Source organism: Corvus moneduloides, chromosome 15 (assembly GCF_009650955.1).
Source record: "Corvus moneduloides isolate bCorMon1 chromosome 15, bCorMon1.pri, whole genome shotgun sequence".
Lineage (NCBI taxonomy): Eukaryota > Metazoa > Chordata > Aves > Passeriformes > Corvidae > Corvus > Corvus moneduloides.
Window position 1 is genome coordinate 16,328,615 of NC_045490.1, and position 16,209 is coordinate 16,344,823.

Sequence of the window (16,209 nt, forward strand, 5' to 3'; positions counted from 1 at the left end):
GCAAGCCAGGGGCAGGCTGGCGAGGCAGCTGAGAACATGGATTCATCCAGGCAGGGCATCCACCAGATTCACAGCACCCTGCAGCGGGATCTCTGTGTGTCTTTCATGGTTTTTCAGGTCTTAACACATTTCTGGGCACCTCAGGTGTGAGTCCATCCCTGCTGTGAGTGGTCCTTGCCACACAGCGTGGCTTCCTGAGGAGGGAGAGCTGAACCCTGACATGCGGTGCCTTCTCTGCCTGCAGGAAGGGGCAGCTGGAGGTTGCAGTGGCCAGATGTGCATTCACCTGGTGTGCAGATGTGCATTCACCTGGTGTGCAGATGTGCATTCACCTGGTGTGCAGGTCAGAGCCCTGCAGCAGGCACTGCTCAGCCACACTCCTCCTCTGGCGAGAGGGGTGCTGGTGATGGGGAAGGGGCCGCAGAGGAGGCAGACAGGGCTCTGATGGCTGCTCGCAGGGAAGGGAGGTTGCACATGCAGCTCCCATCAAACAGGAGCAGTTTATGTGGCGTGGGACAGCCCGAGCGTGAGTCAAGGAAAAAAAGGAGAGCACTGCCTCAGTTTCTTACTCGGGACACCCTTCCTATCACAATCGGAAATAGACCCAGCAGAGCAGCAGGGCTGAGCTCACAGACATGGAGGATGAAGGCAGGGAGGTGTGAGCACGGACGGCTTTCCTCCAGACTCTGCAAGCACTGGGATTGAACAGGCAGGATAACTGAGGGGGAGGCTGTGTGACGCTGCAGCTTCACGGAACAAAAGATTCAGGATGGCAAACAGGCTGAGGGTAACAGAGAAAATACTGCCAGAAAGCAGCAGGAGAAAGCTACCTTCCCTCACACTGGGATAAGGCTGGTGAGAGAACAAAAAACTGGATCCCAGCAAAGGGCTGCAGAGCCCAGAGCCAGAGCCCAGCGCTCAAAGCCCAGGCTGCCACAGTGCCTGTTGTGAATGGCAGGAGGAAGAGCTTAGGAAATACAGTCATCCCCTCTCTAGCTGTGCCCTCCCAGCTTCTGGCAGTCACTGTAGGGACTTTCTGAGCCGGAGGGTGCATCCAAACCATCGTGTTAAGCAATATAATTATTATGACCAAGATAATAATAAAACCACCTAACCTCAGACTCCATCCGCTGAGCTCTAAGAGATGGAGCACACATTCTAGGATGAAAACCAGAAGCAACTTCACTCATCACAAAGCTATGGTCTGATTACTTGTCTTCTGGTGAGTTTTGCTTCTCAGAAATTCTTTAAAAAATGAAAACATCAAGCCCACCAGCTTTCTTTCCTCCTTACCCCTTTTTAAAAAAATACATAGACTGTAAGTTTATTTAAAATGTAAATTAACCACATTGCCAGTGACAGATAACAAAGATAAACATTTATGCTAAGCTGCATTTTTCTTATCTCCCAAGATTGTTTTACTCGATCTCCTGAAAGCATGAAACAAAATACAAGACAGACCATGTACAGAACCTTTCTGTGGAATGGCAGACAGCTCGAGACATTTGCTGGCTTCTTCACTTACCACTTTTCACATTCAGGCTGCCTTTTGTGGTGTCTTTCCCTAAAACGTTCTCCGCTTCGCAGCTGTACTCCCCAGCATCTTCAAGCTTCACCTTGTTGAACTGCAGTCTGGAAATCTTTCTGTTGAAAAGTACAGCAGACATTTCTTACTCGATTGCTGACCAACCTCATGAAGTGACAACCATTCCTGGCCCTGGGATGCTGCCTGGAGGGTCACCCCTGCTTGACAGGATGGGCTGCCTGACTTTGCAGGCTGAATAGGCACTCAAGCCTGGACAGGATTTGGACAAGTCCCTTCCCAGGATTTTCTAGGGGAACATCTGCCTCTGAACCCACTGCTCTGAGCATGGTGCATGGTTTGGTCTTATACCTGCTCTCATTCACAGAAAGGCTTGTGAGGGCTTGAGGCCAAGAGTCCCAGCACCCCAGCACAGGCTTTCCACACTGGAAAACAGCCACTTTACTGATGGACACTGGGATCTGCCTGCCAGATGGAGATGTGGAGAGGAGATGCCTGTTCTGCACCTTCCTCAGCAGGAATGCTGAGCAGTCAGTGCTCCACTGGCTGTGTCCAGCAGTGCCACACACTCAGCACAAACACCCACGGGACCCAGGAGGACTCATTCCTCTCCAGCCTGCACATCCAATCCCTGGGGTTTGCCCTGGACATATCACTGGCAGCTTCATCTGGGCCTAAAAATACGGTGAGCACCTCATCTCCCCCAGATACACACTCTAATGGACTACAGACATGTGGGGCTGAGCTGCACACACTCATCTGAGCAGCCAGAAGTGCCTTGAAAGAGCAGGAGAGGGTGGGTGTGAGGACTGCCCGTGCCACCTCAGAGCCTGTGCCGCTCCTCCATGGGAGAGGGAGCAGCTCTGCGGCAGAGCTCTGCGGCGCTGCGGGAAGGAGCATCGCCTTTCCCACTGGCTATGACTCATTCCCTGCCATGGCTCTGACTAACAGGCAAAACCTTTTGTTGCCCAGTTTAACAAGGATCTATAGGAGCCTTCAGCACACACTGGGTGCCACTCATGAGACCGCAGTGGGACTCCCACATGAGAGCCCTTGTTTTACTACATTTCCTTCCATTTTAGCCGTCTTATCAAAACCCACCCTGTCTGCTCTTCTCATGAGAACATCTCCATCTGCTTTCTACCCCAAGCTTTTACCTCAGGTCTGTGTCATACAGTCACTTTATTTAAAGACTTGGAAGCATTGCCAGTTTTAGAAAGAGGTCCCAGTGGCCAATGTTGCTGAAGGCAAATATAATTCCATTTATGTGGAAAATAATCATTAGCCTTGGACATAGTTGCAATGTTACACGTGTCATCCGAGAAGGACTTTTCTTTGGGCTGTGCAAATCACTGTCCATAGGAAGCCCTTCACAGAAGCACACTGGCATCTTTTTAACACCCTGACAAGCTGTTCTCCTGGGAGGCACGGCGCAAGGACACAGCAGGAACATCTCACTAGTTATATTAGTAAATTAAAAGCACTTGGAGACAACTTGGTAGAGCTCCCAGGAAACAGGCGCTGCCCTGTTTTACAGGATGCGGTCAAGTGTTCAATTGCATGAGCTGGGGCCACATGTGGAGCAATTTTTAAATGAATGTTGACAGTATGCAAAGACCTCTTGAATCCCTCTAACTGTAGGTCTCCCCTGACCCATTTGTGCAGTGACTTGGGCCAACACATTCCAACATGGGAGCCTAAACAAGAGGGCTGATTCTGAGTGGTGCAAAGCTGCCTGGACTCCCAGCTCGACACCCTTCTCTGAATGCTCCCAAGTCCCTCAGCGCAGCCTGGGACAGCCCTGGGCATCGTGGCCCGCACTGCTGTGCTGCCTCAGGAGTCAGGTAACACACAAGAGAGGGTAAAGCATTTGAGGGCATCCAGTGCCTGTTGCTGCCCTGCAGCTGTTGGCTCCTGCACCTTGCTGGGAGGGACAATGGGTGCCTAATGAGGGGTGGGCTCTGCTGGGCTGCAGTACCTTGGTTCAGGAGCATGTTCCCCACTCCCTCCATAGAGGAAGGTGCGGAAATGCTCATCAAAAGGGCGAGATGGCTCCAGGATGCAACTCCAAGACTGCTCCCAGCCCAGCCATTACTTTCTCCCAGCTGTCTGAACCCTCTCTGCCAGAATACACCATTTGTTTTACAAGCCAGCCCTGGGACAGGCTGCATTGCAGGCAGCACATGCTGAAAGCAGCTTGGAAGAGCGAGGCTCTAACTCAGAGTCCGCAGAAAACACCACCCTGGCACATCAGCACACTGGGGCTCTCTGCCAGGCCAGAGCTGAGAGCATCAATGGACACGCTGCCTTCGGCTGCCAGAGCACAGATGTTCTAATGATAATTGGCTGCATGGCAATCTCAATCCACAGCACATTTCACCAGGTGGAGCAACTGGAAAAATCCACTATTCTATTAGAATATCACCTAGGGATGTGATCTTTTACAGATAAAGGGGTTTAAGTCCCAAAGATATGAATTAGGAGTTACTAGTGGCACAAAAGGGGCCACACTTGATAGATTCAGCTCCAAGAACAGGGTGAGAGACATTTGGTCTTTTACCAGGAACTGGAGAAGAATGTGAGCAGGGTAAAGAGTGATGTTGGCATTTGGAGCATAGCAACATCAAGGCAAAACCAAAGGGGATTGCTTTGTTTTAATGCACAAGACGTGTACTGTCAAAAGAGCTTATTTTTATTTGCCATCACAATTTGTTGAAATTAGTCTAGACTGTGAGATCCACTTGAAAAATCAAGAGCTTTTTCTTGCTTTTTATAGCTCAGGCCAGTGGTGTGGCCCCTCTTGGTCTCCACACTGTGCTGTACAAAGTCAGGTGACAGACTTGGGGGAAAAGAGATGAAGGTTGGAGATGTGGATCAGCTTTCATGTGGAGCACAACTGAAAAGAGAATTTCCCTTTTCCAGGAAGCACTGAAACAGCCAGAGATACCTTGTTTCACATCATTAACCATGGGCCTTTTAATTAACATGGATAATGCCTGTGTGCTGGAAGAGCTGAGCTGAAGGATGTCAAAGGGACAAGTCCTCACCCAATCTATGTGTGCCAAAGGTGACCAGTCTGGTTTTGTTCTACTTTACCATCTCCAAGTGATCCTGAAATATCACAAATCTCCTTTGGAAATCAGCTTTTCAAAGTCATGTTCTTCCCCCTACTGTCCCCAGGGCAGGTACTTTGCTCTCCTGAGGGTTGATTTTACAGACGCACCAAGGAGTGGCGTCCAAGGAGTTACACTGGGCACAGGAGTTTGGGATGAAGGCTCCTGGGCAGTGTCTCCTGGGGACAGCAGGCCCTGGGAGAGCCCTACGTGTGCATTCACAAGGGTGCCTGGCTGCCAGACGATGCCATTCTTCTGGAGGAAGGCGCTGCCCCGGGCTGTTTGCTCAGTGAAAGGGCCAGGGTCACTGACAGATCCCATCATTTCGCTGCAGTGCAACTCTGTTGACATCTCTTTACTCCGGGGGAAAATCTGCCTCATTGTCTTCCCTGACCCTCAGTACATATCACTTAGCCACGCACTAATTATCTCCTGTAGCGCCAGTGGAGGGATGAGCCATGGGGAATATGCTGTCTGCAAGCTCTGAGGGATAGGATTCACAAGGAGACCTTCAGCCTGGCCAAAAGAAGATCCCCCAAAATACCTTTCTGGCCAAGAGAAAAGAGTCCCCCAGAGGGCAGTTTGGAGGGATGAGTAAATCACCCTCTTTAGTGCCAATCTCCAGACTACAATGGGAAACAGGGAGATCAGCCCTTGGCCAGGACCTACACAAAGATCCTGGCAAATTCTGGCTGGGAAGGGTGTCCTCATCAGCTGTAATTTAGACATCTCAATGTGAGCTCAGGCCCTGAGGCCTCCAGTGCAGTGAGAGGAGAAGAAACAGGCCCTGCCTCTGAGTCAAGGAGGAACTTCTCATGACAGCAGTCATGTTCCCACCAGCACTTCGGTCAAGCTTGAATCATTTTTTCCCTCTTACCTATTGCCTAGTGGAAATGGGGCCATCTTCCCAGGTCATCTCCTCACCAAGCCATTCATGTCAGAGCATGGCATCAGGAGAGCAGCTGCCATGAGCTGCCCCCGAGACACCTACACTGAGCACTCTGCGTTCCCTGTGTGAGTTCAGCCACTTCTGCATCGTTCTGGACAAGAATAGCTCTAGGATCACTACTGTTGTAGTATTTTATTAGTCTTCTAAAAATAGGGTAACTAACACATAAGTAACAAAGAAGTCAAGGAATAAGCTGATGAAGAGAATTTGGAGACTACCGCATATGTGGCCCCGAAATTGTCAACAAAGAGCACTGCACATAGTAAACACACCTGAAACCCTAGGAAAAGGAAATTCCCAAACATGACCCTTGCAAAGGACACACACTGGATGCCCTGCTGTGGTCACCCATTAACTCCATTCCCCTCTGTTTGCACGGAGAGCCAGCGGCAGGAAGCACAGTGGCATTGCTGAGAGCAGGAGTGCCAGCAGTTGCTGTAATGTGCACTGCCTGCATCCTGCCAGAGATTTAATTGGTGCCTACATGCTGCCCTGGCACTCTCACCGAGCTGCATTTGCCCTGAGAGAGCAGGTTAATGATTGGCAAGAAGATTCAGGATACCCAGCTTACAAACCACAAGTGGTGTCCAGCAGCCATCAAACACTGGGCAGTCCCAGGGGCTGGGGCAGGGGCTCTGGGGGGACACATTCATCCTCCCCAGCACTCAGTGGGATAAATTCAGGCAGAGGGAATCTCTGCAATGCAACGGCAGTGTGGGGATGGCCATGGCAAAGCCCCTTTGTCTGGCAGGGCAGGAGCAGCCAGGAGCATCCTCTCCCTTGCACGGCCACCCCGATCTCTTCCCTGCCTTCCAGCTGTGCTCAGCAGAGCACAGCAGAGCTGGGCAGGACAGCTGTGCTTGCAGTGCTTGAGGAAAACAAGTGTCCTATGCTGGCTGCTCTGTGCTCCAGGGCATCATCTGGGCAGCTCAGTATCAGCTTCAGAAAGAGCAAATGGGAAAGGGGACAGAAATGCCCTCAAGTAAAGCAATCAAATAAGAGGGGTAAGGACAGGGAGGTTTGGAGTTTTCAGCTTGGTCATCATCCCTTCTGTAGCTCCCTTCCTCCCCTCACACCATCATCTGGCCCGCTCTGTGCTTGACCTGCTGGTGGGAGACAAGGTAATGTCCTTGCAGTGCCCAGGACAGGACCAGCCATCCCCTGACCCACTCTGCCTGCTCTCTCCTACCCCTGTTCCCCAACATTAAAGTGCTGTTCTAACCTGAAAAGCAGATTTGCCCCTTCTCTGCTCAGCAGTGCTGTGGTCTCTCTGTGCCCAGGCTTGGGCCAGGCTGATTTTAAGAGGAATACTCGACCAGTCCTCACTCTGCAGAGCTGACACTGACACTGGTCTCAGAGTGAGGGCTGCACTCACTTCTGGGTCGGGCAGTGTCAACAAGAGGGGGAAGATCGATAAGTACACTCCAAAGAGCAGGGTCACTTGTGCAACCCCCTCCAAGCTCAAATGCTGGAACAGGGGTGTTCTGGCAGTGGGAAGAGGTGTGGGGCAGCAGAGACAGTGACACACAACCCCACACTAGTGCCTGAAGTGGACTTTGTGGCTGCTGTGTTGAGAGGCAATGCTCTCTGTGCTGCTGCTGCTCTCTGTGCCAGGCCAGGCTGTGGCACCTGACAGGGTATGACATCAAGAGATGAGTAAAAGCTGAGTTTTGGGCTCCAGCTGAAGCACAGACCCGATGTCATTGCAGGGTCCTTTGTATTACTTCTCCTGGAATTCAAGGCAATTGATCCATCCTACAAATGTTTCCTCCAACCCCAAGGCCAGGATTTTAATTTCTTTGAGAAAATGTAGGTCCTGGAGCAGTACTCTGAGGCCAGCTCCCAGCAGGTTCTTTCCCTGCTTCCTGTGATCTCATACTGGAACAGCTTCCCAAGAGCCAGAGACTTCCCAGCACCAAATGTGGAACAGATACCTCGTTATCCCAAAGTGTGTGACCTCAACACAGAGACAAGGCCCCCTCGGGGTGCCCAGGTCTCACTGTCTCAGCAACCAAACCATGTGCTGGTTCTGTGGCAGGCAGGGAAAAGAGAGCCAGTGCTGCTGAGGAGAAGGCACAGAGGTCCTAGTTTGGAAGCGTATCACATATTAGATGGAGGTTGATATGCTGGCCAAATCAGAGGCAGGAGCAAAGCTTCAGGGATTGCCAGAAGTGGGGAGAAAGGCCTGAGAGGACCTTTAACGCAAAGCACATTGGTTATAAAGAACCAAGGAGGAGGGAGGTGCCGTACCAAGAGCAGCAGTCATGGGGACAGCCCTGGGCAGAGCCCAGCAACGGAGATGAGCAGAGCCAGGCTGCAAATACTGATACCAAGAAAAAGCATTTTGGGGAACAGAGATCATGGGAAAGGGGTGGCACCTTCACATGGGCAGGGAACTACTGCTCAGAACCTCTGTGAAACACCACCGTGGTCATACACAGGGTGTGCGAGAGATCCAGATAAAGTTTTGGGTCTCCTTTCTGAGTTTGGAGCCTTTGGGATGCATGCCATTCTTTTCTCCCCAAGCCATTTTCCTGCAGCTGGTACATGTCATAGACCCTCGCCAGTGTCTGCTCCATGGCCAGTCCATGCCTGCAGCTCTGTGATGTGCTGTGCTGGATGAACTGCCAGCAGCCTCAGCCCTCACCCCAGCCCTGCTCCCCAAAGGTAAAACATTTTAACTTGAACAGGATGAATGGGATTTCAACTCATGTCTCAGTGAGGGCCTTGACCTAATCTGTGACATTTTGCAACTGCAGTGGGCGAAGGTCTGTAGAGAGAGATTTTTTTTTTTTTTTTTGTAAGCAGCCAACATGGCTGGAAAAGCCACACAAAATTCCAGGCACATAAAGCTCCTTTCCACCTCTAAGTTTGCAGAGCCCATCAGCTGAAGCAGCCCAGCAACTGACCATGACTTGTTAGCTGCTCTAATGCAGTCAAGTTTGATTAAATGTCCATTCCCTGACTCTCTCAGGAGCCCCAACTTGCAAAGTTTGTGGATTGTTTGAGCTCAAGACCCAACTGCTTCTCCTTTCAGTTCTCAAATTCCCTGGTTCAGTCCCAGGTGCATTGGCCAAGTTGATGTCCATCATCTCCTCTAAAACAACAAGCAGACAAACAAAGGAGATGCTCTCCTTCACACCCCCCTCCAATAAAGTGCCTTCAGCAGCTAAAACCGAATCCCAAATATCGGAGACTTATAATGACATCGTGAGAGTTAGCAAGGCAGCAGCTCCCCTGGTGATTATAACAACACCGGTGCTTGAGAAGAGTCTTCGCTTCAAGGCATCTGGAATTGCTCTTGCAAGATCCATTGTCAAATGAGCTTTTCCCTTTGTTTAAAAATGTCAGCCCAAAGACCCCTGCCAGAGTGGTGGTATAGCCTGCTTGGGTTCACTCTGGCTCCCACAAGGCTTCCACAGTCCTCTTTGCCCCTCCTTGTCTCCAGGCTTAATTAGGAAATCATTTATCTTTATTGGCACTCTCTTTCCCCTGCTGCTTTGGCATTATTTATTTTTTTTTTTGCCTTCATTCCAGTGCAGTGAGCTGTACAGGGAAGACCACAGCCCCATTCATTGTGGGTGGGGAATAATCTACAACTGGGAGCCCTACAAGGAAGACCCCAGCAATGAATCTGCTCAAGTGGCGTCGCCTGAGGGACTACTGTACAGAAACAGGAGAGGAGGGTATCCCTTGGCTCCACTTACAGGCTAACAATAGGGATTCCTGGTGATACTGAAAGTAGGACACTACTCCCAAGGGATGTCATATGGTCAGCCTGTCCCAAACTGAACTGCCTACGCTCTCCAATCTAATGATACGCCTACTTCATCACCCCAGCAATGTCCCTTGGTAGAAGAGCACACAAAGAGAAGGGGCTGTAAGGACAGGCACAGCTTGGGGACTACCAGGCTCCTGGGCTCCAGCTGAAGATCTGCATGTCCCAGGCTGAGCCCCGAGCATGGCTTCAAGAGGGGAAGGTTCTCTACACCTCCACAAGTAAAAGCTCCCTTGGCTTCCTCCACAGCTGGCATTGCCCATTTGCCAGGATAGTGAGAAAGTCAAAGCCCAACCTGAACTTCTTGGGAGCCAGCAGCCTCAACCAGATCTCAGACACACTCGGCTGAAAATGGCATCGCTTTGGCAGCTCAGAGGGAGAGCCACTCACTAGGCCGTACTTCCACTACCAAAGGCAATCCTTTCTGGGTAATTTCTCTGGGTTCCCCATCAATTGTGTTTTATTTAAATTGAGACGAAGATAAAATTCCAGCCAATAATTTTTTCCACCTTAAAGAGAGGTTTCCCCTTTGTGCAAGCCAGGCTTGCCCCAGCCTGTCACTAATTACAGATGGAACATGAAGTTCAGAAAGGAGTAATCAGAATTATTCCCTTCCCTCCAGCAAATATTCATTGAAAAAAACCTGACTCCTTTACCTGATGGCACCAGAAGTTTTGCGGGTGAGTTTAAAAAGAAGAGGGAAAATGATTGATGGAAAAGCTGAAGAGCTGACATGCACTTGAGTGCTCCTCTCTTCCTTACAACATATACATCCCTTATTTTCAAAGGGATCCCCTATTCTAGAGATCAGACGAAAACTTGATCACAAAAAAAAAGTGCTTCAGTCACAATTTCTAGTTAGAGACCTCAGGGCTCTTTAAACACGTGGGGAGGAAAGCCAGGAATGAGTCACAGAGGGCAACCATGTTCTTGTCTCCCATCCTAACCCTCTGCATGCTAAAGATCTCAGAGCTGGAGACAGATTTCAGCAGTGCCCAGCTCTGCCAGGATCTCACAGGGCCAAGTGAAACACTATGGACATCACTTTGCTGGAGGGCTCCTTTCGCCTGGCTCCAGCAGGAAACTCTAACTTTGAGTCTTTCTAAAGAAATGATCCTGTGCACCTGGGCAGCTCCTGCACAGCCTGAGAAGCTTTTTGCCTTGTGTACTTTCCCTGTGAAGGTCCCTCCCCAGTGCTCCGTTTCTGGCCCTCTGAAATCCCCGCTCTGAACTGCAAGGAAGCGCAGAGGATTATCTGGAGACCAGTGTTATCTCTAAGTGGAGACAGATGTATAAATCCCATTATTCTTAAAATAATCATTATAGAATAAGATGTCCTTTCAGAGATTTACAGTTCAGGATGCTTATCCTTCCCTGGAGACCTCTCCCAACACGCTGGAAGTAATGACCTACACCCATATCACATGTCGCTCCACTAAACTTGGCCCCACCAGCTGCATAATGAAGACATCAAAGTCATGAGGGCTCCCTCAACCCTCAGCCTGCTCTGAGCAGTTTTTAATGTTTGTTCCATGCAGTCAAGACCAGAGGGAGGCAGGTCCAATGCCAGTGGCCACTCTGCCTTGCGGTGTTTTCAGCACTGGGGCCCAGCAATGCCGGTGGAGGGGACAAAGGTGGGAATGCCAGAGTGGGTGTGCACAGACCCATCCGGATCCTCTCGGAGAAGTGTTCCTGCACTGCTTAACGAGGGGCAAATGCTCACTGAGGGGTGATTATCTCAGAACTGTCCCACAGAGCAGCAGAATTGTTTAGGCTGGAAAAGCCCTCTGAGATCATCAAGTCCAACCATTCCCCCAGCACTGCCAAGGCCACCAATAAACTGTGTCCCCACGTGCCACATCTACACATTTTTTGAACCCTTCCACCACTTCCCTGCCTGTTCCAATGCCTGACCACCATTTCAGTGAAGAAGTTTTTCCTAACATCCAAGCCCTCCTTGGCACAGCTTGAGGCCATCTCCTTTTGTGCCTGCTCAACAGCTGCTTGAGTCCAGTCTCCATAGCCTGGTCCCAGCACAAGACAGGCACGTTTTAATGGCAGCCGGGAGCAGAAGCTGGGAGGGGAAGCAATTCTGGGGATGCTTTGGGCTCACACCTTTGCTGCTGATGGAGTCTCAGACGCTGGAGGAGGCAGGTGCTCAGCTTCCTTTAAAATGTTTATTCTTGGGCTTCTTTTGCCAGTGGGAAGCCCTTCCAGCACCACACATCTTTGGCCTCTCCCTGGAGAGGCAACATGTTGCCGTGGAAACTGGTAAATGCAAAATTATGACTTGGCAGCAGTGTCCTGAGGAAAGGGGGCCAAGCTCCTTCCACACGTTTCTGTCCCTGGCCCAGGGACTGCGTGTCCCCCCCCAGGGACTGCGTGTTCCCCCTGCACCGCCGGGGCTGGGATGCCAGCCTGTCACAGCTTCACGCTGGACACGAGTGCCAGGAGGCGAGGAAGGACTGGGATGTCTGGGAGCACGGCAGGGGAGGGCTGTGAGGGGATCCCTCCCCAGCTGGGTGTCCAGTCTGGGGCTGGTTGCTCTCTGGCTCTGAGGGGAATTGCTTCCCAACACCCGTCAGCCCGCAGGGATGGACAGGCAGGATTCCCACACCTGGCTACACAGTGTGGTGCAGACATTTCTCCAGGGTATCCCAGCCCTAGCACCCATTGCTAAAGAACCAGGGCCAGGAGACTGACAAGGGCCACAAAAACCACTGAGGGCAGCAGAGGAGTGAGGCAGGCACAGCTCTGTCCGACCTCTGCTGCCTGTGAGCCCAGACAATCCTTCCAGAGCAGACGGCACCCAGTTATTCTGGATCTGCTGGTGTTTCCACTGACCACCTCTCTGCCTTCTCCCAAAATAGCCACGAGTCCTCAAATTATGACAAAGGAGGTCATCCATCTTGGGTGTGACTCTGGAACCAAACTGAAGTTAAATTAGAGCAATTGGCAACACCCCATTCAAGCACTGACTGATTTTTCTAACTGATTGGTAGTGGTTTTTAATTTTAAAAATTGCTACTCTATCAAGTCCATAATGAGCTTTCCCCACACACCCAGAACATATGTTAGCAAAGAATTACCATCAAATTTTCCAAGGGGTCAGGAAGTTGCAAGCTGACTGTTGCTGGCTAGGTCAGGATGTATGAATGTAAGCACAGTCACGATTATGGAATAATTTTAAGATACATCACAAGTAAATATTGAGCCTTGAGAAATATCAACGTGGATCCAGTTAAACCACTTCCAAGTGAGAACCCCTTATCTTGGCCCCTGGGTGCCTGAAGGAGCTGCCTGAGGGTGACACTCACCCGAGAGCTTTGCTGGGTGGGGACTTTGGGGCAGATGTGATAGAGCTTGCCCTGGGTGGAGAGATGAAAGGATTTGCATGGGACAAGGTCTCTGCAGGTGACTGTGGCCCCTGATCAGTGTTGTGATGTACTCTTGCATCTCAGCCCTGCTCAGCGTGGAGGAGAGAAGACTGAGAGGGGATCTCATTAATGCATATAACTACCTCCAAGGGGTGTCAGAGGATGGTTCCAGACTCTTTCAGTGGTGCCCAGCGACAGGACAAGGAGTAATGGCCATAAGCTAAACCATGAAAACTTCCATCTCAACACGAGGAAGAACTTCATTACGTTAAGGTGGCAGAGCACTGGAACAGCTGCTCCTGGAGGTTGTGGAGTCCCCCTCTCTGGAGACATTCCAAACCCACCCGGACACTTCCCATGTAACCTGCCCCAGGTGCCCCTGCCTTGGCAGGGGGGTTGGACTGGATGATCTCCAGAGGTCCCTTCCAGCCCTAACTACTCTGTCATTCTGTGAGCCTCGCAGTGGCCTTAGATGGTTCTGTGTCCGCCTAAATTCAGGAGAGAGCAAACTGATTCCTTCCACAGACCCGCTGGTGAGTGATGGGGTGACAGCTGGGTTTGGGAACCTTCTGCATCCAACCCTCTAATCACAGAGCAGGAGTCACCCCAGGCAACCTGAGCTGCCCACACCCAGCCCACAGCTACCAGGGAAAGCCTTGTCTCCCCCCACCACAGGACACCTGTCTCAGGTATCCAATGCCTCCCTGACCCCAGGAGAGCCTCATCTACAAACCCAACATCTGCCCTGTGCAAGCCCTGCTCCTCTCCCCACTACTCTGTGAGGACACTGGGGATCTTGCTCGCTCTCCCGAGCATGGTAACAGGGCTGAGCATGGGCCTGTGGCTCTGAGGGAGCCCCTCAGTGCTGCTCAGCAGTGACTTGGGGAGCACAGCAGCACCTGCAGCCAGATGGCCCCAGATGCTGAGTGAGCAGAGGCAGAGCAGTCCCGTGTCATACTTACTTCCCATTCCCATACTTGATCCGGATGTCTTTGCTCTTCTTCAGCTCTTTGCCATCTTTAAACCATTTGTAGGACGGCTGAGGGTTTCCAGCAGTCGCCTCACATTTCAGGGAGATCTTCTCACCCACATGAACATTTGGGCTTTTCAGTTTCTTCAGTTTGGGAGGAACAGCTACGAAAAGAGAAAGGAGACGCTGTGAAACCTGCCCCTTTCAGAGCTGTGCACATGCAGCAGGAGCCCCCCGAGCCCCATCCCCTGGGCAAAGCTCCTGCTGCCCCCACTGCCATGTGGTGATGGAGAGGGGCTGCCCGGGGAAAGCAGCACAAAGGGAAGGAGCATGGAGTCGGAAACGGGGGGAACAGAGGGAGCTCTGGAGGCTCCACCTGACCAGATTTGATGGTTCCATGGCAGCCCTCCCCACGCAGGCAGGACCCCTGTGTCTCCTGTCCCTGCAGAGCTCTGCTGAGCTCTCCAGGCTCTCCCACCACACAGGAGCTCAAGCTCTTCAGAGACTATTTTCCCCTGCTCTTTGCCATTGCTGCTTCAGATTACCAACACCTACACGACCTCTGTGGCTTCCACGGGCGTGCTGCCAATCCCACAGCCCCACCAGCCCCAGCCAGAATGTTTCACTGCAGATGGAGCAGAGGCAGGTCACAGGGAGCACAGGTCCCTGTGCCCCAGATGCTCCATGCCTGAGGCAAAGACCTTGTTCAGCACATCAGCATCAGCAGAGCACCGAGAGGGGCTGCAAGAAAAACCTGCATGTGTAAGGGGTGAGAAGGGGAGGGACAGCCATACTTCAGGCTGCAAGAAGAAAAGTGGGAGAATGTAGGTATTTTAAATGGTTTTATGCCAGCAGTGTCAGGCTGGCCAGAAGCCTTTCCCATCTGGAGCCTGGCTCTACATGTGGGTGCTTCGGAGAGGTGATTTTTACCATGCACCTGGAACATCAGACAGAGAGGGAGACACTTCTTATCAATCTCTGCCAGGCTTTATATTAAACCTGACAAGAAAGGATTAGCAGGCTTGCAATTTTTCTTTCAACTGACAGCTCTGCACTCTTCTAGCTCCTTTTTTCTTTCTCAGTGTTAACCTTAAAAAAAGGAAACAGCAACTTGCTGGTTTTGCCTTAAGAATATTGGTACCAATGGTTCTCCCTTGTCTGAGATGTGTTACAGATAGAGAATTTCCTCTTTCTAATATGAACAAACCACCTTCTAATTGCCTTGTGCATTCTGATCTTGCGATATGGCAGTGCACTCAAAGGAGGAGGGACTGGATGTGTTTCATCAGAGCAATCACTGTTTTACAGACCTTTGTACGTCTCCTCTGGTTCTTCATGCCAAGCTAACCTATCGTAGGTTGGTACTATTTAAAGATTGTTCTCACCAAAAGGGATCTTACATGAAATAATAAAAAGCACAGCGAGCATCAGGAATATGCTCCTGTGATAGGAAGCTCTCAGGATTCTCAAATTCCTCATGGGAATGAGAAGCTAAATTGTCTTTAATCAAAAGGATCCCAACATGCATAGAAATGGAACAGCTCAGGGTGACAGGAGTTAGCCAAGCAAAGCTCACAGTGACTGAAAGGGCTCTGGGTGGGTAACGTGGCAGGGCTGGTCCCAGGCACATCAGACCTTCCAGCTGCTGCCCAGAGGAGCTGTGGCTGCCCCATCCCTGGAGTGTTCCAGGCCAGGTTGGACGGGGCTTGGAGCAACCTGGGCTAGTGGAAGGTGTCCCTGACCATGGCAGGGGGTTGGAATGAGATGAGTTTTAAGGTTTTTTAAGGTCAATCCAACCCAAACCATTCCATGATTCTAATGGGACAGGGACAGCACGAAAGCACTGGGTCACCTGCAGGCAGTTGCTGCAGGCTGTGCACTGACATCCCTCCCTGCTTCCCAGGTCACTGTGCTTTGGCAGAGACAGTGACTTCTGACCAGAAATGATCTCAGCTTTCACCAAATTTTAGGACTTCTGTGAAAATCCAAGGTGTCATGGGTTTTGTGACGCCCATATCCCTGATCCTTGCCTGGAAATGGGTTGCCCAGAAGAGCTGGAAGGCAACGAAGGGAGAAGAGAGCTGCTCTCTTCTCAGAACACTGCACAGAGAGCCAGGAAGGTAAACAGGACCTTGCTTTTATAGGGGTCATTTTGGGGAATAGAGAAATAGACTCTCAAATATTTATTCTGTCTGAATGTGTGTGTCAGTTGGCTCCTGTCATACCCCGAGGTCACCCTGTCCCACACCAACATCATCCATACACCTTAAATACAGGGAAGGTCCTGACCTTGGCATGGCTGCACCTGCTTCATTGCCTTTCCAGCCTGGTGGTCGGCAGAATTATGAAGCAGGCAGCATGTCCTGGGAGAAAGGGGTGTCAGCCCTGCCCCTCTCCACCGACATGCTGGTGAGAGCCGGGCAAACCCCAGAAACCTGGAGCCTGTGGGAGCAGAGGGCCAAGAACAAGCAAGAAAATT

The 16,209-nt window shown here is 51.1% G+C and overlaps 1 protein-coding gene across 4 annotated transcripts in view; it reads right to left on the bottom strand.

Annotated features, from left to right (window-relative positions):
• Positions 1 to 16,209, bottom strand: part of NRG2 (neuregulin 2) — a 156,313-nt gene that overhangs the window by 43,069 nt on the left and 97,035 nt on the right. For all 4 annotated transcript variants that reach the window (XM_032124571.1, XM_032124570.1, XM_032124569.1 and 1 more), the window contains exons 2-3: positions 13,723 to 13,894; positions 1,526 to 1,644 (exon numbers count right to left, since the gene is read on the bottom strand). In XM_032124571.1, coding sequence (XP_031980462.1) covers positions 1,526 to 1,644; positions 13,723 to 13,894 — 291 coding nt within the window. The remainder of the gene's footprint in view (positions 1 to 1,525; positions 1,645 to 13,722; positions 13,895 to 16,209) is intronic.